The sequence below is a fragment of the Cygnus olor genome, chromosome 4 (assembly GCF_009769625.2).
Source record: "Cygnus olor isolate bCygOlo1 chromosome 4, bCygOlo1.pri.v2, whole genome shotgun sequence".
Taxonomy (NCBI): domain Eukaryota; kingdom Metazoa; phylum Chordata; class Aves; order Anseriformes; family Anatidae; genus Cygnus; species Cygnus olor.
Window position 1 is genome coordinate 41,509,879 of NC_049172.1, and position 26,339 is coordinate 41,536,217.

The following is a 26,339-nucleotide window of genomic DNA, read 5'->3' on the forward strand; positions in this document are numbered from 1 at the left end:
TTTCTGAAGGTTATGAGGGATCCCTTTTTAAGGGTTTTGGAAGCTACATCCTTGCTGAAGAATTAGCCCATTACCTCTGCTTTTGCTAATCCCTTAAATTTAGACTGGTGTTCTCACAATAAATAAATAAATAGCACGACCATTTGATCTGGTTTAAGAAAAGAGGTGCAGCACTTGATGTAAGTCTGGGGGAAGAGCAGAACTGGCCATATCCACTGGCTGCCCACTGTCAGTCTGAATTAGGCACCTGGTAAAACTCAAGTTAGTAGGCATGCACTGTGTGGAGTTGGCAACTCTGTTCTTTTAATTTAACTTTTTGCTTATCAGTGATGATGAGCAACGTGATACGAATATACCTACAGATCTGTCAGCATTGCTGAGGCTGAGTACAAGACAGACACCGGACTCTGAGCAACAGCAATCACTTGGCTCAGCTGTCAGCAGCAACACCACCAGAGCCATACACGAAGATACATTGCCTTTGGCAGCAATATTGACTTGAGATACTTCCAACAACTTTTCCCTCCTTCCTGCCTGTCTTGTTCCCGTGACAACCGTATGATTTTTATCAACACAACTCTCTGTAAGGCCACACTGTGAATCAGGCCTAGGGCACTAAACAGGTATTAAAGAAAAGTTCTAAAATAAAATTGTTGTTGGGCAGTTGAGACTGAATTAGTTTCCTGATTCAGTTCACAAACATCCGCGTAAACAGCTGTGTTGGCACAGCTGAAAGGGTGTCAGGAACAAGCAGCTGGCAGTTGAGGTGGGTCCTGGGAACGCCTTAAAACAGGCTGCTGCTGGGAGAAGTGTGCACGGAACAATACCTTTACTGTATCTGCCTTGGCACAGCGTACTCACATGTGTGTTGGCCAGTTCCAGAGCCATGGCCCATGACTCCACGTACTGCAAGTAGCTGAGGCACCAGCAATCCTTCCCCAGTCTTTGTGAGGGAATTTGCCTGCCCTTCTGGGAGCAGAGCAGGAACTGGAGTAACAGCTGAGTGTTCTTAGCACCTGACTGCAAATCTCCAGCTTAAGGGAAAACTAAAACTTAGCAAATTTGGGTTCCACTGACATACACATGCAAACCTCAATCTTTCTGACTACCAGCAGCAAAAGAGACTCCCCATCTCAGTTCTTCAGTGGCAGCTATGCTAAGACCATGTCCAAAGCACTGCACAAAATTCACCCAGGTTATTAAGAGCTACAACACTTCCTGAAATAACTCTGGTGTCCTGACTTGTATTTCCTGCCATTTGTGCTCTTCTAACCTCAGAGTCCAGGACTGGAAGAAGAGACAAAATTACTTCCTACAGTGGTTATGCTCATAGATCAAATACTAGGATAGACATACTGCAGGAGAGATCTTGTGCAAAAAAAAAATCATAACAAGGCAGCCTAATACTAGAGCAAGTTGACCAAGGGCCTACTGACTCTCCATCCTTGGAGGTATTCAGAACTTAGCAGGACAAGGCCATGACCAACCTGATCTCAATTTACCCTGCTCTGAACTGAGGTTGGACCTGAGGTGACCTCCAGGAACCCTTCAAGCTAAATTATTCTAATTCTGTGGCCAAGGAGTACCATGTGCATGACTCTAACAAGGTTCTGAGGGCAAAATGTGGTTTAAACAGAGTAAAGGTAATGCTCAGGATTAATCCCAAATAGCAGTCAGAGCAAACCATCAACCTATCTTTTTGTTACTTACCCATTTCCCAAACTATCATTTCTTAAAATATTTCATAAAGTTACCAAAAATTCCCTTTTTGTTATACGTAACCCCCCATAAGTTTGCCATCTAAGCATTAGATAATACAGGTGGTTCTGAGGTGTTCAGTGCCTAGAAGCAAAACCTGAAAGGTGAAGAGCTACTGTTAAATTTTCAGGTTTTAGAGTAGCAAAGAAGAAGGTATTGATTTGGGGGTTTGAGTCTCCTTCCAGACTGTGGAGATCCTATGTCTTTTCCCACCTCTTGTTTCATATGCTTAGAAAGTGTTGCTCAGATACTGCTGGTGGTTGGGACAGGGCAGTGAGAGAAATGGGGGCTTGTTTTCCACACTGGAACTGTTCTCACCCTTTTTTTAATATTGTTTGTAACAGTACAGAGCCAATGTGAAGCCTGAGATAGGGAAGACAAAGCCATAACGTAAAAGTGTACACGTAAAAGTGTAATTCAATACATATTTACAAAAGCGTTATTATATTAATTTTCTGGAAGGCTGTAGAGACCTATTCGAGAAATCAGAAGGTGGCTTTGCCTTGCCGTATTAGAACCTTTCCAAGCATTTTTTGTTTTGGGGGCATTTTTTTCCTTATCATCTATGGGCAAATCCTAAGTTAGGCGTGCCATTTATCATTGCTTTGCGATGAGATTTAAGTACACTGGGAGTCAACAGCATAACAATCATAATAATTATATATAATTATAAATCATGTCGTGTAAAACATTTCTGTGCATTTTGCCTTACTGGTGCAATATAACTTATTTTAAAAGAGATTTATATCTAAAAAAAATGTTTAGTAAGGTTTTTGACGGATAAAAAATACATTAGTAAGGTTTTATAGACATTACTGTATAATGAATTATTTTGTTTGTGACCAAGATGCTCTTACTCAGACACATTTTGATGACAGGGCATGCTCTCTGGAGGCTGGTATGATAGGCATGGGAGCACAGAGAAACTGTGATTAGGTCACTGGAGTGGCACTATGTTAAGGGCAATGGTTCTTAACAGACTCTTCTATGGTGCAGCTTACAGCCAGAACACGTCACTGACAGAAGACTGGCTGGCAGTAGGGACACTGGGAGGAAGGAAAGTACGCAGGAAGAAGGAAAAATACAAGACTATGTCCACGTCTGAGGGATCAGGTTTCTGTGTACCGAAGATCTCTTGGAGACATGATTATACAGGCATTTCTCAGTGACACCATGTTTACTATCCTCTTCCACATTGTCTGCTGCTGCCCAAAATGGAAGAGAAAATTGTCTATATCTATTTAAAATATCCAATTTGGTTTGAATTCTGCTGAAAGCCCAACAAATTAACAAGCCCTATCATTCAAGGAGATCAGAAGCTCCTCGTAGCATCTGGACTGAGCGTACTCAGTATTTTTCAGTAGTTTCTTTGCTTTAGGATTTGTGGTTTCTCCTAAATCTTTAAGCATCCAAAACAGCCTACCCAGGAAAAGATCTCTACAGAGGAGAGCAGGAATGGGTCTGCTGCTGAGTAGCTGGGCCCATTCAGTCCCAAGTACACTGTAATCACTGATAGTATGGCTGTTGCTTCTCTCGCAGGTTAAAGTGAAATACACAAATCACATTATGGATTAAGTACCATATATGCAGCAAATAGCTATGTACATCAGAACTTCATGTATTTCATCAACTTTCTCTTTCTATTGATGAGCTTTAACAAAGTGTCACTTTACGCAAAATTCAACCCCGCAGCATGTTTTAAGTTACCGTCTCTTCTATACATTTCGTACTTGCATATAATGCAATGTGATTGCAGATAAAATAGCACTGGTAGTACAGATTACATCTGAATGGTCATGAGCCCAAGCCTGTGTCTGGAGTACAAGATGTGAGTGCTTTGTAAGAATTGAATAGTGGTATACTGCCAAGAGTCTATGTTATTCCTCCACAGGAAACTGTACTGAAAAAAACAATCTCTCAGTACAATCTGGTCCCATTCTGAGAACAAATATAAGCTTTTAAGCGGTGGTAGTGATAATAGAAATAGTAGTACGAGAATGCTGTAAGATGTTTCAGTTCTGTCAAGAACGGTTTTGCGAAGTTCACTGGAATGTATCAGGAGAAATGGAATGGCCCCTTAATTTCTAAAGAAGAACTTCTGGATTTTCCCAAAGTGGTATCTTAGTGGAACTACAGCTCTGCAAACTCTTAACTAAGATCTGCATAATAGGAATTATTGCTAACTTGAGTGGGGGGAGACAGGTTTGCTGTTTATTGATGATTCCAATCTTAGGGGTCTTGTACCTGTAAAAGTTTTATTGGCATAACTCCGTCAGTTAGGAGAACATTTTTACTAACATTGTTATAACAGCACAATTGGTACATATGCAGTTATACCAGAACAATGACGCCTTACAGCCCCATAGTACATGCTGTGCATTACAAAAGTGTATCTGTATTCATATAACTGCATCAACCTTACAATATCTTTTTCTACTTCAACTTACTCTCTGAAATGGAGGTACAGGTATGCTCTTACCTTGAGTTTGCCAGGAACAATCCCTTCAGTTTATCCCACACCACCACTCACTCTTGCCAGGTCTGCTGTAAATTCCCAGCTCCATTTTTTTCCATAAACTAGATAGTTTGGAGAAAAAAAATCAGAGGCAGTGCCAGTTTTCATAATCCCTGCTATTCTTCAGTTAAATCTGTTCCATGGGCTGGTCCACTACACACACCCCAAAACTGCTGTGCTAACCCAGTAAAGACTGAAGTGCAGGTGCAAAAATGAGTAGACAAGATTGTTTAAACTATGTTAGACAGTACTGTCATTGAATGCTGAATTGCAGTCAGTTACAGTCTATAGCCAAAGACAGACAATACTGCAGTGACAAAAGTAAATTAATAAATTCTAATGGTACTTAATGACAATTAACAGAATTCGAACAGAACCTTGAACAACCTCAGCCAATTTTATATCAAAGTTAGTAACACCTGTATACATCCACTAATGAGTTTGGCCCTTAGACTTCAGAAATCTCAAAACTCATCTGGTTCACAGTATAATATTCTTGTTTACTATCTTCACTTCCAGTAAATACCATCCAGACAATTAATCTTCAACATGAAATGCCAGAGATACATAGTATGACATAATATGATACATAAATATGCAGCTGCATATTTAAAAGAAACATAGAGGGATGCACAAAATCAAATCTTTTCTCTTTCACAATATGGGCCTGAACCTAACCCTGTAATTTCAAGAATTATGTTACTAACTATCAGTACGACTCAATTTTTCCCATCTCATTATTTACATTTATACATGAGTACACTTGGAATTTCTATATAAACCATATTCTCAACCATTTCTGTATATAAGGTGTAAAATATAGTTTGAATTTGTGACTCTACCCTTCTTTCCCTCTGAGGAAAAAAATGTCAGTCTATTTACAGCTAATCAGGCATGGGCATGCTCAGACTTGAAAAAGATCTGTCTAAGGACTTTGTAGGGTTTACAGCATATTAGGGTGGTAGGCTATCATCCTGTGAGATAGTAAATACCTTGACGAAATAATTTTGTCCCAGGAGAGTTCACATCAGATGAGATATTGTCTGTTTACACTACTCTACCTTTATGCTGGATCAGGAACAATATATCCTACCCAGCTGACAGAAAGCTGGCATAAAATCTGCATAAACACTGTAACATATGCTCTGGCTGATTCGATAAAAATGTAGTCATGTGCACACGCCAATACAGATCAAATTTTTACTGCCAGGAAATCCGGCATGCACAGATTTGGTATTACTTAATGCAGAAATGCAGCCTTATACTGCTTCATTTTCTCTGTGTATTAATTAGTTTTTAGTTACTTTATTATGAGCGTGAATAAAGAGTACAGATTTGTTTGAAATCCCCCTGTCAAATACTGGTGTGGAGTGAGCCTACTCTAATGTAATGGTTCTTCAAATAGGGACAAACATGATCTCCACACAGCATGAATGCTTCTTTTGTAACACTGGCATGCATGATTTTGGACCTTCATGGTCTAAACAGAGATGATTTTACTTAAGGCAAAAAAGGCTGTAACACCCTTCAGCAAAAAAGATGTGGCAGTATAAATGGACAACTCAGATACACCCATGTGCAATGTGGACATTTTTGTGTCATTTTTCACCTCTTTGCAGTCACTAACAGCACTGGAACAGAAAAAAAACAAGCTACTCTGAATTTCAGTTGGAGATAGTCCTGTGCAAGCTTTATGTTGTGCCTGAACTCTCATGCACACCTCACGCTGTCTCTATAACTCAATCCCTTTTCAACCCAAATTACTAGAGTACATGGTTGCTGTTAACACTGGAGGAAAAGTTTAGTCTCTAAAAAATACTTCTGCAAAACTGCATTGAACAAAGATGTTAACAGGAAGTTCCCAAATCCCTACTTACATTAAAGACCAGTTATCTCTTTCTTACTCTCTAGAGTCTGTTTCTGTTTAATGCTCCCCCCAATCCCCACCCCGAGCTCCCAACTCTAACAAAATGACTTTTAAATCATAATACTGTATTGATTCTTTGGAAGATGTATTTCCAGTTTAGTTTCAGCCTAGTCCTGGTCATTATTCAAAATTAAAAGAAGGTAAGAGGGCAAAGACTGAAAATATGGATGCAGGCACACTAAGCCTGCTTTTCCAGTGTCTTGTGTTTTATTCAGTCATACACGCCTCTGCTAGGTGAGTGTAAAACGCAGGTCAAAGGCTGCTATTTTGATTTGTTAGTATTATATACTCACTTTCAAAAGGTTTCAATAATGAAAGACTTGCAAGGTATTCTATCTTACATGTTGCTATAGTGTCTAAAAATTTTCCAGGAATGTATTGAGGCAAGTTATGTATTTAGCAGGAGAGTGAGCTTTAAAGACCTCAGACCCTTCCCACTCGACCTCCCTCTCCCTGGTAGTGCCACCTAGCTCAGCAGACATGATCCCCCTCACACTGTCCAGTAACAACCAGCAGATTTTAGTGTGTGCTCATCTGTGAGAAAGGGACACTGCACTATATTTCACTAAAATGTTCTGGCCTAACTGCCAGTTCCTTATGACTAAGTGGACAACCAGCATCTAAATAAATAAACAACTTCATTAATATTAGAAACATATAAAAAGAAATATTTAAAAGCAATGGCATCAAACCTTCTGTCAGCTAACAAAAGACATTTTTCAAACATCTTCTGCAGCTTTGCATGTCTAGTGCAATCGAAAACTGAAGTGAAATCTGTGAAAATGAAGTCTATAAATGCTCTGTCACGATTTTAATGTGTTCATGCTACACTATACACGCTATTGCTCTGGGACCTCCTCATTAGTCTTTACAGAATCTGTATCTGCATATGAACTTTTGATTCTGAAACTATTCATTACCCTCCTCATGTCAGGTTCTTATTCCTCGTTCCCATAGTACCTGCAATAAGTCTTAGAATTTGGTGTTCCTCTTGCATCTCCACAGCGACGTCAGTGGGAATGAAACACACTTGTTTGCTGGCTGTAGCAACAGCCTTGCTCAGTCTCCGAAATGGCTCTTCCATACTCAGAGTACCTGCAAAATGAGAGAAGGGGAATTCATTAATTATACATTCATTCACAAATGAAAATCATTGCCTAGCTTGTTTGTGATAAAGGCCCCAGTTTACAAATTTTAACACAACAGCTACGCCGTCTTTCTGAGCAATGAGATGCTATCTTATTCCAGTAGAGAAATTTCTTCATCCAATGGAGAGGAAATTTTGTAGGTCCTGGTGACAATACTGCGTATCAGCGAATGGAAGTGTTAATAACAGAAATGACCCTGAAAGTTCACATTATTAACTAAACAAATCAACCAAAATTCTGACTGCATAATAAATTTTAAGTATTATTTACTAGGAGAAGGGCAACTGCTACTGGTGAGCTGCTGATATAATTGCTGTTACCTGATTACCATAATCTGGCTGTATTCTGCACCCTCCTCCCCTTTCTTCAATCAAAAAGAGAAAAAGAGGGCAGAAACTGAAAAACATGGACTTTGCCACAGAGGACTTCAGCAGTTTACTCCTCACTATGAATGCTTGCCCAAGAACAGGAGCTGCATGTGTGCACAGTTTCCATCAAAAAACAAACAAACAAACAAACAAGACCTACCAAGACAGACTGACTTTTGGTGACTTTTAACCCTGAAACATTTTGTCCAATGAAGAGGTCCTATTACAGGTAGTCTAAGTTATGACTAGACTTTATTTCAGTTTCCCATTGAGTGTAAATGATGCAGCTCTACAGATTATGACAACACACAACAGAAAAGGCATCTAATGCCATCATGAAATAAATGAAAGTTCTGTGTCCATATAACCATGCTTTGAGTCATTAAGTCTCTACTATGACACATTTACACTTAATTATATATTTACCATGTTCCTCCTCAATAATGATGTGGACTTTCAGATGGAAGAGGGCAACAAACTCCCGCATAAGCTGCTTAAATGGTTTTTGCCCTTGACAGAAGCTGATCTCTCCAGGAAAACCAAGACTGTAACTAACAGATATGGAAAACAAAAAATGTACGCTGGCTTGAAACTCTGGTTCCTCCACTTTCATCCTGAAGAAACACCCATAAATTCATTGCTGAAATCTCCTAGGGCAACTAGTGGACTACTTTCTGAAATGATTGTTCAGGCTCACTGGAAAGCTGAGGCACTGTAATTGCCCCAAGAGCCCCTCTGTATAGCAGGCCTCCTATTAGAAAAAAGTGGTAATGGGAGACAGGGTATTCACAGCTCTGATCCCGGCCAAGTACCCTGAGGAAGTATGCAACACAGGCACTGGCAGACCTCTGATTGATAAGGTCTGCCTTTTAGTGTAGTTATTTGCTTTTACTTTAGCCTTGTAACATGGTTTTGTAAATGCTGCACTGAGCCAGCTGCCTTGAAACTGAATCTTAACTGTGCATATTTACTCCACTGTGGTCAAAACTGGGGCACATAGTCTACTTCCTACCACTACCTATCAAATGTAGCTGTGCTTCTCTGGTCAGCTACTGAACATCTGCAGTGATTCCTTGGCTGGACAAAACCAGGGTTCATTAGCTGCCTGCCTGGACCACAGCCTGGAATAGTCCATAAAGAAATTAGCGATTAAAGACTCAGTAGAATATAAAGTGTCCCAAAGACTTAACGGACCAGAGATAGAAACACAGGTAAGCAGGACAAAGAGATAAAAGAGAATGGAGACCAGAAGGAATGCCCACAGTGGCCTACTGCTGTTTGTGATCTTGAACTCACAGCTAGCAGCACTGTGCATCAACACTAATGCTTACAGAGAGCACAGCAGCTGAGGTAGGCACCTGCACACAACCTAGCAGATGACTGTGGTGAACCAAGGAAATTACCACAGGAGTCTTTAATGTGATACCATACCGTGCTACAAAACAAAATATAAATATAAACACAGGAGTATCTTTTGCAAAGATACTCCCAAGACAGAGTTAGAATGCAAAAATTAACTGAAATTGGGCTAAATCACTCAGTGTTAAAACTAAATGAAAAGTATCCGTGTTAGTGGTGCTTTCCGTGAGGGAAAACAACTACAAACAAAACCAAAACAAACATAAACAACAACAAAAAGCTCTTTAAACCCAAGTCACAGTTACCAGTATTCTTAAGTTTGTGAAGCCAGTGGCAATGCTCTCATTGACTTCACAGCATTTAAACTCCATGATTGTACAGATAAACATAACCTGGTTACCTAAGCGCTCGGTTTGCCAGTGTTCTAGTAAAATACACAAGGCACAATTCTGCCCAGTGTGCTAAAGGTCACACCTGCATGGGTGCGAACTGAGCTGGGAGAAAGGAATGCCTACAATTATTTGCAGTTGCACTAAGCAGTTCAACTGATTTTCTGACTTTACATATATACTGTTTCATTATCTATTTCATCATCTAAGCAGGAGGCGCTGCAGCTGTGAGAGGAGCTGCAATGTACCGGAAAACAGTCTACTTCCCAACCCTCCAGACAGGTCTTGTCCCCAGTCTCTTTGCTATGCTCTTCTGTCTGTGTAACCGGCCTTTTTTTGTCCTGTGCTCCTTTATGGAGACCTCCTGAAGAGGAGGTCTTCTGCAGGTCTTACGCAGTGTCCCCATTTTCTGTAGATATATCCCACAATACTGTGAGGTTATACAATAGGCCTGAGCATTTAGTACTTCTCCTATATCATCAATAGACAAATATGAAAATGTAGTTACTTAGTGTAGGAGTATGCCCCGTTTATATTGAAAATCTATCTTCTTGCTCCCATATGGCGATGCGCAAAGGCCTACCTGTGTACTTGCACTGCTGTTTCACTTCAGCCTAATTATTCAGTTCTGAAGTTACCATTAAAAAACACAACCACATGCATACAGTTGGAAATATCCCAAATTAGCTGTCCTGTTAAAAACCTGCATTTGCAAAGGCACTGGCATATGTTTTTTGAAAATGTCTCCTCATATCAGTAACATACTTGACCAGATTTTGAACAGTATGTGCCAGAGCCACTGTGAGACCAAGAGCTGTGAGTCGGAGTTACTTGAGAGTCTCGTCTTTGAAGGAAAGCAGCTCTCAGCTCCTCAGCTGAGCTGAGCTCTGGGTTCAGCAAATCCACCTCAGGCCCTGTGGCGAGGCAGGGCCAGCGCTACACCAGTGCTCACAGCCTTCTGCCAGCCCTGGTCTGAGAGACTTTTCTGTGAGGTACGTAATTAGAGTAAGTTCATAACAAATGAACAAAATCAAACTTTTTTGTTCGATTAACTTAAATCTATTTCTGCGATATCATGACTAAGCACTTCAGGCATCACACCATTTACAAAGACTAAGACATAACAGTAGCCTTTTGTAAACAAAATGTATGTGTTGATACGAATTTCACTATAAGGCTGTTAGTATTGTACTTTCAAATTTTTGAAAGCAATCTCTGAATAACTCGTACAGGTTCAGTATCACTTCATTAAGAGCCCCTGTTACACAATATTAAGAAATTATAGACAGGTTTACATTTAGCACTTACAATAAATATGAAATATAAAGGAATGTAAGCAGATAGATCACAACAGTAAGCATTTCCATACTGCATCAGCTTAAAACAGAATCATCAGTGCATCCCTTACATTAACCTAGGTTTAAAAATATCCAAAATCAATAGAGCTGATTGATCGTTGTATTATTCCAAATATACTGAGACATCTGCGTATTCCTTCATGCACAGTTCACCTCCTAACCTGTCTTGCATGTAGCTTGCTTAGGGTGGTAAGACATACTTCTTCAGCTTCAAAATCAATAAAATAAACTTTAGCAATGATACCAGCTTGTATCAGAGTTCAGTTTCTGTTTGTAAAATTCCAGTCTCATTGTGCTTTTCACTGGGTTCAGTCTTCTTTCCAGAGAATGTAATAAGCAGTGTTTGAAAAGAAAAGCTGATGAACACAGCTCTGAGTTGAGGCATTCACCTCCTAGTGGAAAAGGCAGAAGTCCTGCCTGCTTCCCTCTAAAGAAATATTACGGAATTATTTCATATGTGCAGCAAAAAAAGTAGGTAGCAGATGATTTATTTACCAGATTCTTCAAGGGAAGTAGTGAAACTGAGGACAAAGATACAACAGTAAACCATAGTATATTTAACGCGTTGTAACACAGAAGGCCCTATTTTGAAGAAGCAAATGTATACTAATGAAGGAAAAAAAAATCAAAGTCTAGCACCAGCGTGCAGGTAACTTTAAAAGACACTACTGTTCTACTCTTGTTGCTAAAACAAGTCATGTCAGATATGGCAGAGAACCTGCTATGGAAATAATGGCTATTACATTCTCTTATTATAGAATTACTATTATTATTATAGAATCCTCTATTATTATAGAAGACCTAAAGATAAGAACTCCAAGAACTAGAGGATAAACAGGTAATAATAGATGAGGTAGCACATGAGTACAGTGTAAATTATTCCTTTTCTAGGTATTCCTCAAAATTTGTTAGAAAAAATAAATAAATAAATAATCACTCAGGAACAACAAAAGCTACTGAGCAATAACATATGCAATTAGAAACTTGGTAATATTCTTTCACGTACATCTTTCCAGGGCTCACTAAGCTCTTTCTGAGGTTTATAGAATGTCATTTTTACACTTCACAGCGAGAGGCTTTTTGTCTTGGCAAACCAAACACAGGAAAAAAATAAAGGAAGACAGGAAGATGTTTACCTGTCATACTTGTGTTAGCAGATCCTGAGTGCCTCTGTCTTGTAACAGTGCTGTTCTGACACTGAAGGTGCTTGCAGGTGAGCTAGGACCTCAAAATCCTCAGCACTTCATATCTGGACTTGTGTGAGGTCTATCACTGACAGCAGGGCAACCAGCTAGTGCGTCTGCACTTCAGCACCTACACGTTTTCGGTGTTTTCTTTCTGCTGGGTTTGGAAATGTTCTAATCCAAGTACACTCAGCATATTTAGTATTTGTATTGCGTTATTTCTAATGTATTTGGTTATTTCCTAGTGTTTAAATCGCTTCAAGCGAACTTCTTTTAAACTCGGACTTTCATTTCCTTAGAGAGGGTCCCTGGAATGCCTCTTGGTTTCCAGCTCTCATGTGGGGATTAGCAACAGCTGCCATTTTGCTGCACCAGCTTCAAGGCTCACAGGAGTTGACGTATGCTAGTCAAGCCCTGGTAGCAACACAATCTTTAAGTGGGCAGCCCAAAAAAATGACGGTGAGATGCCTCTGGTCTTCACACTGACTTCTGATGGATTTTCTTCCAGAACAGCAGAACACCACAGTGGTGCAGTGGAAAACCACGTGCTTTCAAACAGATGCATGCCAGTCAGTATGACTGTGGAGACAGTAATTCGGTAGGAAGGTGGTTAAAAGTACTTCACATTTGTTACCACTTGCTTTTGTTTTGTAAACCCATCTTTAAAATGCAGATGAAATTAGAACATAGTAAAATGTTGTGGAAGTTCTAATTTAAAGTCACGAAGGAAGGAAAACTGTAGTTAAAAGTATAACCTGATCTTTTGCTGACCTGCACCATGGCTGTGCCCAGACAATCCCAACATTTTTACAATTCTTTGATTAAAAATAAAAGAAAACTGTTATTAATCTCAATCAAGCTGTGACTTGTTGAGATAAAATGACTTTCTTATTAGAGTTTAATTATACATATATTAACTATAGCCTACTTGGGTTAGGAGGAAGAATAGTAGTACTTTAATTGCAAGTTTTTAACCGGTGAGAACTTCATCCTGTTTCCTTGCAGAGGTAGTTATTACTAAATTGGCTCAGAGGGCAGAAGATTAAACACCTACTCACAGAAGGTGTTGGAGATGGAGAGCTTTATGTAAATGCTAAGTATGATTAGGGTTATTTTCTGCTGGGTTGAGTCTCTTGCATTGTTTACCCATTTGTGAAAAGGTTCAAGTTTTCCAACGTTTGTAACTGAGTTATGAAAAGTGCGATTTATTTATGAAACTGTGATTTGGTCTCAAGGTTGTTATTAGGCAGGGATGCTTCCACACCACACTGCTGCGTGGAGTACCAAAGTTTAGCAGGTCCAAGTACTCCCTGTCTCACACTCCAGCCCCGCCGAGCTCAGGCAGGCAGGCTCACATTCCCGAGGCCCGGTTACACATTCGCGTAACAAATTAACGCGACGATAGGGCTGTTTGGCTTGGGAACACGCTGACGAGGAGCAGAACGGCTACGCTCTGCACCATGCCCCCCCTCCCCCCCCGGGCTCCTCACGCGCCGCGCCCGTTGGCCGCACGTTATGACGGTTGGGCGGCGCGAGCCCCCCCCGCCACCTGGCCGTGCGCGCGCGCATGGCGGGGAGTGGGGGGGGAAACGGGGCCGCCTCCGCGCAGGCGCGGTAGCGGCGCTTGGCCCAACGAGAGGGGCGGGGAGCGGCGGCGGCGGGGGCGTGGCGCGGCGGGGGGGGAGGCGTGGCGCGGCGGGCGCTGTCCTGGCGGTGATGGCGGCCGGCGGCGAGGGGCGGTCCGGCAGCGAGGGCAGCGGCGGCGGCGGCGGCGGGGAGGGGGGCGAGGGAGGCGCGGGGGGCGTCGGCGGCGGCGTCGGCGCGATGCTGCTGAACGTGGGTCTGCTGGCGCTGGCGCTGCTGGCGGCCTACCGGCTGTACGCCCGCTGGGCCAGGCGGAGCGGGCCGGGGGCCGCCGGGCGGCCGAGCCAGGCCGCCGCGCTGCCGCGGATGAAGCGGCGGGACTTCTCCCTGCAGCAGCTGCGCCACTTCGACGGCGCCCGCGACCCCCGCATCCTCCTGGCCGTTAACGGCAAGGTCTTCGACGTGACCAAAGGCAGCAAGTTCTACGGGCCCGGTGAGCGCGGGGAGGGCAGCGGGCGGCTGCCCGCGGAGCTGGGCCGGGGCCGGAGCACGCAGGAGGGCGGGCGGTAACGGGGTGCCGCAGAAAGCGGCCTTGGGGTGGGAAGGTGGCCGGCGTGGCTCTCGGGATCTCGACGTGCCCGGCCGGGAAGGCGTGCCTCGCGGCCAGCCCTGCTCGCGCTGTAGGCCGCCGTGGTGCGCCCGTGCCGTGCGCGGCGAGGTGGGGGCAGCTTCGGCCCTCGGCGCCTTGCCCCGTGCCCGCTGCTCGCGGAAGCGGGGCGACGGCCGCTGCTCGTTTTCTCGCTTAAACAGCGGTGCCTCGGAAAAGCCGGTCTGATCAAAGCGTGCAGGAGCTTTCGCGGTACGTGTGACGAGCCTCTTTGTATGGCGGGTGCAGGAGGGAAAGGATACTGTGTGCCTTTTCCCCAGGAAACAATTCATTAAGTCAATTTTTTGCTTTTTTTTTTTTTAACCGTAGGTTACTAAAAGAAAAATACATAACGGTGCAAATCTTTGGTCCTTACCAGGGAAGTGACGAGCAGTGACAGCACATTGAGGCTAGTGTACTCCTGCTCCCCTCAAAGTTTGTGGTACCAGCTCTGTTGCCAGTCGCACGGGCTGAAAGTGCCATAACTGAAATGTTTTTCTGACTGGTACTGAAAAAGTTAATGCTGGAGGCTGAACCACCTGGCCATGCCTTGTTTATGTCTGTTGACCGGGAAAGCAGAGAGAATACAGCCTGGTGTGCTGCAGCTTTCGTACCCTTCATCGGACTAGTTCTTTCGTCCCACTTTTGCTTCAGGGATTTTTAAATTGAGACCTGTGTGCCGGTGTAAAATGCAGGTAATACATATGTTAATGAAACGTATGTTACGTATGCATACGAAGCTTAAAACAACAGCCAGTTGACAGATTCCTTCACAACTTGCCCCATGAAAGGATATTGAGCCATAGTCTAAGCATTCATTTGAACTGTTGTATATCAAACATGAGTTCTGGCCTCTTCATTGCAGATACTGTCACTGGTTCACATCCTCAACCTCTGGAGGCCTGTTACTGTGAGAAAGCTAAAGCTTTCTGGTCTAGGATGTCAGTCTGCTTTTTTGATAAGTGGCAGCAGCTGGTTTCCCTACAGCAGTGCATCCAGCTTTTCGTGGAGCGGAGCAAATATGTTTGTTTGGGTTTTAACCCTGTAGTGAAGGGTGTCCTTTTGGTAACAGAACTGACATCAACTTTCTCTGCTAGGTGGGACCCTGAGTGCTAGGATGGTGATGCTCAACCCGTGCATCAGCTCTGTTTTCTACCAAACGTGTTGATTTTTGAATTGTGCTGACGTGGTTTACCTGTGTGGATGCATGTCAGGAGGTATTCTCTTGCAAATATTTTCTGGTTGAAAAGGAAAAAACAGCAAATGCATGGTTGGAGGCCTTCAAAGATCCGAGAAGAGTTGAGTGGAGAAGTCTTCTTCAGCTTCTAGTGCTACACCTTTCCAGAAGGACTTCTGTCAGAGTAGCTAGACGTCCGTGGAAGTTCTCTTGGTAATTCTATGCCTCATAAAATGCTGGAGTATAGCAAGAGAAGTGTAAAGCATACTGACAAAGCAAGGGCTAAATGTTCTTTAACAGAAGAAATGGTTGAGGACGCTGGCTTTGCTGACAGTGCAGGCTGGGACTGTGTGCTGCTCATGCTTTGTTGAGGTACTGATGCGAAACAGCTTCAGCTTTGAGGGCAGCAAATAGCATTGGCTGAGGGCTTGCTATCGAACTGCAGGTATTGCTTGACTGCTGGGTGACTGCTGAGTAACGCAGCTGTCTCAGAAGCCTTCTGATGTCTTGAAGTCTGTTCTTTCTTCTTCACTACAGTTTGGATGCAAAGCTGTTTCTTATTTTTCTGCCTCTAGCATAAGGCCTGTAGTGCACAAAATTGTCCTACAGTCCAGATCTTTGTCCTACAGTTGAGATTCTATTAAAGGTCCCACCAAGCTTTGATTTTATTAGAAGCTCTGCTATTTTTAAATTTCCATCCACTGAGTCCTGTCATGCTTTGGTCTATTTCACCGAAGAGCCCACTAAATACCTACGGTTAAGATTTAAAGCAAAAATGGACAGACTGTTCAAGTCATCCTTTCAAATAGGATTGAAAATTTCAGTTTCTTGAGCATTTAATCAAAACAATTTTCAAACTTTTTTTTCTTATGTTGTTTCCTTTAAGACTTCCACAGTTTATCCCAGTGGTAATTAGTCTTTGGTATGTCTAATGCATTTCAGGTGAGAGCAGGAAGGTTGTGTCACATGTTCAACTGTCTGGTCTGTGCCTCCAAGAATCAGTCAGCTTACACTGAACTCTTTAAAAACCTCACTTACACACCTCTTTTCCAAAATGCTGCTTCCCAGGATAGTCCTCTGTCTTGCGAGCATACCCTTTGCTTCAACGCTTTACTTTTAGTTGTATTCAATATTGCTTTGGTTTGTGCCCAGATGAGTAAGTGTTCTAGAATGCTTGGTTATTAATCTTAATTAATTACCTTTCCCTTTATCATCTGCAAGCTCTAAAAGCAATAAAGCAAACTGTTAATGGCTCACTGTTAAAAATATCATGGAACCAGAACATCAGAGGAACTGTTGGGGAGTGATTTCCCCATCCGTGATCACGTCTCATGTCTTAGAGTTAGTGATCGATACCTTTCCTGCGTGCTGTGTTGGTTTTACACCTGTGTCACGAGGCATAGCTTTTACTGTTTCAGCTATGATAACATTAAATTTCACAATTGTTTACATTAAGATTCCTGGTAGTTTATTGGTCAGTCGAAGGGGATAATAAGAGATAAAACACTCTTAACAAATCTTAATATTAATGGAGTTTAAATTGGTGTGCTAGTATAATGCTATAAACAGGTTTAGTTAGATAAACTTACCAAATACTCTGTGCGGTTATGAAAAATATAGGCTTTAGAACATGACAAAGCAGGATTATATGTGATCCAGTGTAAGCAACTGTTCCACATCACTTCTTGGGTCTTAGTTTTTCACAATTAAAAAAAAATCAATTTCCTGATTTTCCATCCCCGCATTTTCACTGTGAATTCATTTCTAACCCACTTCTGTCTTTCAAAGTGTCACAAAGGTGTCTACTTCCCATTTTTTTTTTCCAAGAAGAATATATTAGGTAGTAGTAGTGTTTCCTTCCACAAATATCTCCATCGTATTTCATTTTTCATTAGGGGAAAATTAGCTTTGCTTCATGTTGCAAATGCAATAAGAACTACAATTTCTGATACTAAAGACTGAGAAGATCTGTAGTAAACATTGCCATTTCCTCCATCATTTGTGTAAAAATAACCCGAGGGGGCCAGACTTCCTTTGGAATTAAGTGCTATAAGCTTAATTGTGGCTGTATTTAAAAGTTACCCTCCTGGTTGGTGCTGATGCTTTTGAATACTTCCTTTCCAAGAGCATGGTATGGCAACATGAAATACTGCAGGAGGGACACGTGTGCTGTGTCTGGAGGGTTCTGTTAAGGGTGGCTTTATCTTAAGAACACAACAGGCCAAGGGCTTACAGATAACTATAGAGGATAAGATTGGGGGGAAGTGCTTCCTGTAAGGTGTGGGTCTTCTGTGGTTTATTTTGATGCTTGCCAGCTCCTCTGTGTCTGTAAGGGAGCTGCGTCTTGCCCCAAGACTCAACTTTTCAAAAATAGTGTTTCTGGAAAATTACTACCAGGAGAAGTAGAACCAAAAAAGTTCAGAGCCATTCCCTGAGAGCAGGGGACAATGCAGTGGTTTTGTGCAGGAAGATGCATCTCTCTGCCCTCCGCTGCTCCTGCTTTGTGTCTGTGGGCTCCCTCCCTCGCCCCTTAATAGGCTGAATATTAATAATAATATCAATACTTTAAGGAATCTTAAAACTGGAACAGCTGTGTGTTTGATGGAAGTTTGGTAATGCTGTCTGTTTGGATAAATCCCTAGTTCCTATTAAATCATTCAGGTTCTAGCCACCTGAGGTCTGGGGGCCGGGCAGGTATGCTGGAGGCGTGATTTATTGCGGTGTGATCGTCTCACCGTTGTCAGTGACTTGTAGGTGTGCAATCCCGTACGAAGCAGGGAATCTCTCTTGCATGCAGTCACAAACCTGGCCAGCATCGCTCGCCTTACTGAGGAACGAAGCAGTGGGCAGAGCGCTTCTCGCTAAGGAGATGCGGTGTGATCTGCGTCCTCCTCCAGCGTGGAGCTGCCTTCCAGGAGCCCCTGACAACTGAACTCCTCGCAGTGCTTTTTGTCTGCCTCTGCAGTTCAGATTGGGTCGGTGGTTGTTGCGCTTACCTCACGGAGGTAGAGGGAAAGCAGGCAGGAGAGAGAGAGGGAGAAGATTCAAGGCCCTCTAGCCCTGTGCCCAACAAGTCAGGTGTAGGCCCTAAATCCGTTTTCGAAACAGTTCCTGTTTTAGCACGTAGACTTCGTGGATCATCCTCGTAAGAACAGTTACTTTCCATGCAAGTTGTAACTTGAGGTTGATCCAAATCTTTCCTTTCATGTGAATCTGGAGCAGTAAAGTTGAAAATGTCACCCTGAATTCCAATGATACATCTTACGAGAAAGCTGCTGCTTTTAAGCTGCGTCTCAAAATGGCTTTGTATAATTTGTAGTTTTTTCATTCCCTTGTAAGAGAAGCAACACTAAACTAACATCTCGGGATTCAGATGGAAAATTTTAAACACGTAATGGAAATTTTGCATTGATTTTGACCGGAAAAGGTAGACCAGGTGGTAAAACAGTGCAGCCGTCAATAAATTCCTGGTCTTTCTCCCTTTGTTCCCTTCACTTATATTAAAAGAGAGATTTGTCCTTATTCTTGTCTGCAGCTTAAAAGCTGCCTGTGAATTTCCAAGCTGCAGACGAAGCCGGGCTGTGCTGCCAGTGTCTGTGTGGCACACATGGGTGCAAAGAGCAGCTGCAGGGGTCTGCATGGCCAGGGACTGCTTGGAGGCTGCTCCCAGAAATGGAAGCTGCTTTACAACTGAACCTTGTCAGCCTGCGTGGCTTCTTCGGAGGGCTTGCATCAGCCTGGCGAGAATGAGTGCCGTTGCGTAGATTACGGCATCGCCTTGTTAGATACCGAAGCCCACGTGCAGCTGTTGGCGGTGCAGGTCCCTGCACAGAGCTGGAGCAACCAGACCTTGGTGAGCAGTGCTCGCCTCCACGGCTGGTCTTGGAGCAGTAGTCCGGGATCTTCTGCAAAACTGGTATGCAGCTGAAGCGCTCAGACAGCCCTGCTGGTACACCGAGAATATCTACTCAAAAGTTGGAGCTCCAGCATAGGTTTGGGGGGAATTTGTGGACAAATCATTTGAAAATTCAACCACGTGCTGTTCCAAGATCCAGCTTAGTGTGTTTTGGACCAAGTGACTGTAAACAGCGCTTGCGAATAAAAACTTCAGCTTGGATAGCTTCAACTCTCTCTCAAAATTTTTAAATACCGTGTTTTAATGTTAAATTTATTTTTCTGTGTCTGCTGCTTTTTGACATATATAAGCAAAGAGAAATTAAATAATCATTTAAGATCCAAAAACAGGCTAGGAGGTGCTGAAATCCTGCTCCCGAGTACAGGAATTGGGGAGGTATTTTCCTTGGCTGAAGAGAGTTTGATTTTGCCAAGTCTGAAGCCTACTCAGTTCATCTGTGAGTAAAGATGAATGTCAGGCTGGAACAAATTCATCAAGAAGTCCAGATTTTTAATTGGATCCTGAAAGGAAGTGAGAATCTGCACTTGCTGGGGGCTGAAGCAGGCGGTGGGGAGCAACATTTTGCACCTGCCCCGGCTTAATGAAGGACATGCTTTATGCAAGGTAGGGTTGTAAGGTAAATGGGGACTTTACACAGGGAAACAGGCAGTGTGCAAATGTGGTGTGACAGATGTGGAGATAACGTAGGCAAATGCATAGTCTCGATAACGGTTTCATCTCAGAGCTGAGCTTATGCTAAAATAAAGGCTGTGTAGCAGTGTTTCCATGTGTGAAAGCAGGGATGGGAAGAAAAGTGTTCTTCAGGGAACAGACTTTTCCCTGGTGTGAGGCTCAGAGCCGTGTGTAGCCAAGGAATGTGTAGGAGATGTTTTAATGATTTTTGATCCTTGCCTGACTTCCTTTTGTTGCTGTGAGATGCCAACAAGGTGTGGGAGGAGAATTGGTTAAAGAAGAATTGGACTAGGAAGTAGCTAATCTGGGGGTATAGGAAAAGAAAACGGTTGAAATTTCGAGGCAGTCGTGAAAAATTGGTTTAGTGTACATACCTTTGCTACTAGCATCTCTCCTTACAATCTCTTCAGTACGTGTATCAGTGATGCAATCAATTATTTAGAATAGGAGCCAGTCTAGACAGGCAGACAAAAGGAAACAAAAGAAGGACTGACTATAGGTAGGAGTTGCAGAGAGAATTTCATCTGGTCATGAAAGAACTCAGTGGGAGGACTGTAAGGATCACATTAATGTCTGCCACGGAGTAATTCTCACGAGGCAGGGTTTTTTCCCCCCTGAGTTCTCCATGCTGCACCTTCCTGAGTGATTCTCCCTAGAAATCTGATGTGCTTTTTAAGACCATTTTAAGACCTTTTTAAGACCATTCATGTAAAAGTGAATAACAGACAAAGGCTTACAGCAAAAACCAGCCCTGTATATTCTATGTTAATATAAAATGCTCTGTTCAATCTCTGTGTAGAAGTATCTGAATAGAGGCTTTAAATTTTCAAGTAGATTGCTCATATCGAGGTGTCTGAACTTCTGCTTTAGCAACTCTTTAACTAAGGTAAAGCCGGGCTTGTACTCCTTTATTTTTTAAATGATCGTTTTTTAAATGATTCAGTAGTTGCTTTTTAGTAAGGGATGAAAGAATGTGACACATCTTTAAGTTAGGTTTGCAGAGCTGGAATTTGAGATGCTGTTGAGGTCTGAGGGCTTGTTTTTATCAGTCAGCATTCTGCTGAATGCTTGGACCTGGCTTGGTGGTTTCTCTGTGGCTCCTGAATACTTCTGTAGTAAACATGCTAGAACATATAAAATCAGTTCTAGAAAAGGAAAAAAAAAAAAGTTGTGGTATAATAACACTGCCTTATATTTGCAGAAATTTTGGATCCATTAGTCTTAAAGTAAACTGAGATGCTCTAAAGGCATTCATGCTTTCAGCTAAGTGTGTTATTGAGATGTAAGGGTGTTCAGGGCTTGGTACTGATAAATATAAAGTAATTCTCTCTTTAATAGAAATACTTGAAATCAAGCTGGTGGATCAGGAGGTGGCCTCTCAGCAGTGGCTGTAAAGCTCCGTGAACCACTAAATGCAGAGCTGAAGGGAAGGGGCAGTGTCCTGCTCTAACACTGGTTAGCCAGAATTTTGAGAACGTGTTACTCAAACAGCCAGCAGAGTTTATGGAAGCTTTGGTTTAAGCACTTCAGGGAAAGGAAAAATCTGGGACAAAATACTCTTGGCAGGGAGGTTACATAGCAAGTTGTAATTGCTCTCAAGGATTTATGGATTGCGTGTGATCTTTGCAAAAGCAGTTTATAACTTTGTGGTCCCGTGTTCTTCATTCAGAACATCAACAGCTGGATGAGCTGAATGGTGGCTGTTTTGGAGTAAAGCAAGACTTCCTGTTGAAGAGCTCTGTTACATTGCAGGTGGTGGCCATTACTACCTCTTATCTGGTTTATGAGAAGTGACTAGCACACTAAATGAATAAATTAAACATCTTGGTATAGGTTTGTTTTCAGTTTCTGAATCCCATTTTTCAAGACTTTTTCTTAAATAGCACAGATGTATTCCCTGATCACAGAAGTGGTTACTGTGGACGCCGTTCCTGGAGCTAAATATCCGAAAGGACAAGCACAGGGGTGCTGTTAGTCATTACAGCAGTAGGGGTGAGGGACAGTGCGTTTCCACTTGCTTATGTTCGTTCTTACCATGAGTGCTGCCCTTTCTTCAGGCTGACGGCCACTGTTGTCTCCAAGAGGTGAGCCAGAGAAGGGTCCTGGCCTATTTGTTTTCAAATAGAGACCACTCTTTGTAATGCCTTGGGCATTTCCCTGCTGCTTAGCCACTGTTAGTGTAGAAAATTTTAAAGTGTTGGGGTTTTTGTTGTTCTTTTTCTGTATGTTTAATTGAGCTGAATTAAGGTAGTTGGTTTTAGGTTAAGAAAAACTAAGATAATGGTATGCTTGAAGTTCTTTGAGTTTGGGGAAGCCAGTTACCAACCTCATTCTGAAGCTATTGGTTTACAAATCATCCCACTCCCATGGCATTATTTCTTTGAAAATTTTAGCTTTGAAAAGCTCAGTATTTTATCAGTGTCTTTGTGCTGCTTTGTGTCAGTCAAAAAACACAACACTAGTTTTACATTCTTAACATGAAGATCGGTGCAGTCTTCAGGAACAATACAGGACAGGTATATGGGTGATCTGCTGCCCAAAATAAACGAGGAAAACCACTTGCAGGGTGATTTCCACAGGCATAAGAAACGTGTCAAAAGACGAGCTGTCTGTCAAGTTATGGTGGTTCTATAAGTGAAGTGAAATGATTGATTAGCACTTTAAATGGATTTCTAAGATGTCTATATAATTTGGTTCTGTTCTTGCGTGACTTTTAATATTCTCTGTTTTGCTTAATAGAAGTAGCTTTCTTTTGAATTCCAGCCTCCAGTCTCTTTGAAATTTGCATCACCTGACGTGCGCCGAGTGTCAGGGTTTTTTCCAGATACCCCTCCAAAGCTCTTTTCCCGATTCTGCTTCTCTCAGCAGACTTTATCTCCGAGTGATACTTAAGTTTGAATTGCAGTGTTGTTGAACGTTGAACAGCCATGGTGTTGAAACTGCTGCTGTTCCTGTCACTGCAAAACTGTGGGACTTTTGATGCACCGCTTCAGCAGATTGTAATGAATTGAGATCAGACACCATAAACAAAGACTTGAAGGTATTGGTTTTGTTTTTTTGTTTCCAGAGGGTCCATACGGAATATTTGCTGGCAGAGATGCCTCCAGGGGACTAGCAACTTTCTGTCTAGATAAAGATGCACTCAGAGATGAATATGATGACCTATCGGACTTAAATGCTGTACAGATGGAAAGTGTAAGAGAGTGGGAAATGCAATTTAAAGGTAAATTCTCAAATGAGAACGTCTTTAGCTTAAGGAAATGCTTTTAATAAAAATGACTGATTTGGGCTCGGGGCATCTTTTAAAGAGATGTTGATGGCAACGTTAATAACGCAGTGTAGCTTTCTTAGGAAATGACCAGGAACTTCAGGGATTAGTGAGGATTCTACTGTATCCTGCTATAGCTTTTTCAGGCTGCTGGCTTTGTACAAGAAAGGTGTTCTCAGCTATGCAGCGTAGAGTTTCACTCCTGAATCTCACTGTAGCTTAGCCAATGAATTCCTGCTCTCACATCGTTGGCTTTGGCTTCCATTGAATTATGATTAGGACTAAGAGCTGTTTTGGCATGAAGCGTTGAACAAGTTTGTCTTGAAATAATTTCTGAGGAGTATGAAAGTATGTCTCTGGAGGGAGGGGAAACAATTTTTCACATTAATTGAAATCAAAACAAGCTGAGGGAATTTGTGCTGGATTTAGTAGCAGCGTTTTCAGCCACTGTGTGATAAACCTGGGCTGATGAGCTGTGGGAGAACTGAAACAAAGTACTGTGAGCAGAAAAAGTGGTGAGCAGCAATGGTATCAAGATTGTTTTAAGAGCTGAGCTTGCTGATAAATTGCCATCAGTTTCAGGGATTCAGGCTCAGAACTTTAGCATGTATGGGAAGAAGTGCATTTGCAGCACTGCAGGCTAACTAACTGTATTTGATTGTAATGGAATCATAAATCTCTTTCAGAAAAATATGACTACGTAGGTAGACTCCTAAAACCAGGGGAAGAACCATCAGAATACACAGATGAGGAAGATACCAAGGATCACACTAAACAGGAATGAACTTTGTAAACAACCAAAGTCAGGGGCCTTCGGAACTGCAACCTCTTATTCCCCATCACAGAATGTCCTGCATCTTTGGGTACAGTTCATCTGCTGCGAAAAACATTCAACAGGTTTTGTACAAGGAAAATAATATACTCACAAATGAAGATTTGAATACTAGACATTATTTGTGCTGCCAACCGTTTTGTTGCAGTTTATTTGTAATGTCTGGTAAGGCTTCGTTAGTGAAGAGGGGCCAGGGATTTAAAGGCAAAAACGCTGTTCCTTTTTATCAGTAAGCTGAAGCCTTTTCAAATAGCATATATTACAAGCTCTTTAAAGACGCGAGTCTTCAAGCTCAGTGAAAGATTTGAAACTTGTTTCATGTGTGTCTTCTCCTTCAGCATTAAAGAAAGATGTACTCATGTACATCAGTATCAGTAGGTTAGACTACTGAAACTGGTGTGAAAATGTGAATTTCCAATTTTGTTTTGTATGTGGGCGCGTTAGTAGCCCTGGCAGAATACTTCAGTTCTCTACGAGAAGTCCATGCAGATCAGGATGGGGGTAAAATTCATCCTTTCCTCAAAAGGATTGGGTAAAACTGTTTCCTCTGCAACAACTATTATCTGAAGCCTGCCCTCCCCACCTTCCTTTTTCCCATTGTCTAAATCAAATCAAATATTAATTGTGCCTTATTTCGCTTACATAAACTTGAATTGTTTTAAGGGAAAGCCCCAAATCGTGGTTTCATAGTCACTACAAGCAGCATTGAGACTGAAGTTAGAAAGTTCTGTTGACTGGAAAACCTTGATGTCATTCTGTGTATAGAATGTAAAAGAGGAATACTCAGTGTTACTGCCATATGTTAATACTACATATACTTAAATTAGCATTGTGATGGCCAAATGCATACTCCCATGCTTCTTTTTAAGTAATTAAAAAAAAAAAGTCACCCTTCCTCCTCTTCCAGAAGCTGCCTAACTTTTGGGAGCATAGCCTTCACACCCCTGTAGAGTGAAGGGGCGTGCGCGCGTGTGTATGTGTGCGTGTCTGTCTGAATGCAAGACTTGGGAGGGATTGTTTCTGCAGATATTGTAAATACGAGTACCATTTTAATAAAGCATGTACAATACCAAATGTGCTGTCAGACTTTATGTAGAAGCTGCTAAGCAGAGCTGGAATATGATAGAATACAAAGTAAGGGGAAGAAGTCCGGGATGTGAAACATTTGTTGCTACTAATATTGTTCCTAGCTCTTGGGGTATTATTTTTAAAGTCCCATCTTTTGGAGAACCTGGAAGACTTACTCAGGTAAGCACTAGTTAAAAGAATAAACCTATGCCAATGCTGTTATGTTAGAAAAAAAATGAACTGATTGTAAATAAGGGAGAAGCATTCTAGGAAAAAGTATAACATGCAGTAAGAGGACTGTGTCTCATGTCACTTACAGGACCAGGATGTTGGAGATCAATACATGCGTATCACTCAACATCTTGCGGAAATTTCACTGTCTGCTTTGCTAAATCTGTAACTGTGACACCATTAAGTTCGTGTCTCACAGCTTTATGGCTTACATCTGTACTTCCGCTTGCAGTTTCCACCTGTGATAAGTCTACAGTAACAGATTTCTATCCATCTATTCTGTTGAATTGTAAACTAAGAAATTGCAGGAACTACTGCATTTTTATTACTGTTTGACTGAATGGGTTTTATATTGATGTAAATGAAACAAAAATACACCATTGAATCACTTGTAAATCATGTGTCCTAGAAGGCAGATTCATTTCTCTTTCTTGCATGTCCACGCTTGAAATATAAGTTTTATCACAGCAGAAGAAATAACAGAATTGAAGCCATTTCAACAGAGTTATTAGGTTACACTAGCAGGTTCTTGTACAGGCTGAACAATCCAGTTAGGCATGTTGGCTATTCAGTTACTGAATATAATTCATGAAAGTGCTGGTTTCTGTTTAGGTCACATCCTTGTTTAACTGAGCATTGATGCAGTGTCCAAACTTCTGTTTGCACATTATTACTATATTAAGTATCTACTAAGCGTCTAATGCTGCTGAAATGCTGGGCATGTTAGTAAAACTAACCACAAAAATATGTGTTTTAGGTGGAAGAGTGGAGAGAGACCAACAAATGAAGAAAAGCTTTCTCGCACAGGACAGCAGCTAGGAGTATTTCAGTGCTAGTTCTCTCTCTGGACACTTGACTACTCTTTTTTTTTCTTTTAGCAAATCTCTCTATAAAAGATTTTACACTTCATTTAGAGTATGCCTTTCATTTTTAGCTTTT

The 26,339-nt window shown here is 41.9% G+C and overlaps 1 protein-coding gene and 1 long non-coding RNA gene across 2 annotated transcripts in view; one reads left to right on the plus strand and one right to left on the minus strand.

Annotated features, from left to right (window-relative positions):
- The window catches only part of LOC121069176, a 26,254-nt gene extending 12,698 nt beyond the window's left edge, over positions 1-13,556 (minus strand). The window contains exons 1-3 of the long non-coding RNA XR_005819308.1: positions 11,959-13,556; positions 7,161-7,295; positions 4,238-4,335 (exon numbers count right to left, since the gene is read on the minus strand). This is a non-coding gene — a long non-coding RNA (uncharacterized LOC121069176). The remainder of the gene's footprint in view (positions 1-4,237; positions 4,336-7,160; positions 7,296-11,958) is intronic.
- PGRMC2 (progesterone receptor membrane component 2) lies at positions 13,507-25,175 on the plus strand. Its single transcript, XM_040555014.1, has 3 exons — positions 13,507-14,083; positions 23,069-23,224; positions 23,956-25,175. The coding sequence occupies exons 1-3, from the start codon at positions 13,522-13,524 to the stop codon at positions 24,051-24,053; spliced, it is 816 nt and encodes a 271-aa protein (XP_040410948.1). The 5' UTR covers positions 13,507-13,521; the 3' UTR covers positions 24,054-25,175.
- The last annotated feature ends 1,164 nt before the right edge of the window (positions 25,176-26,339 follow it).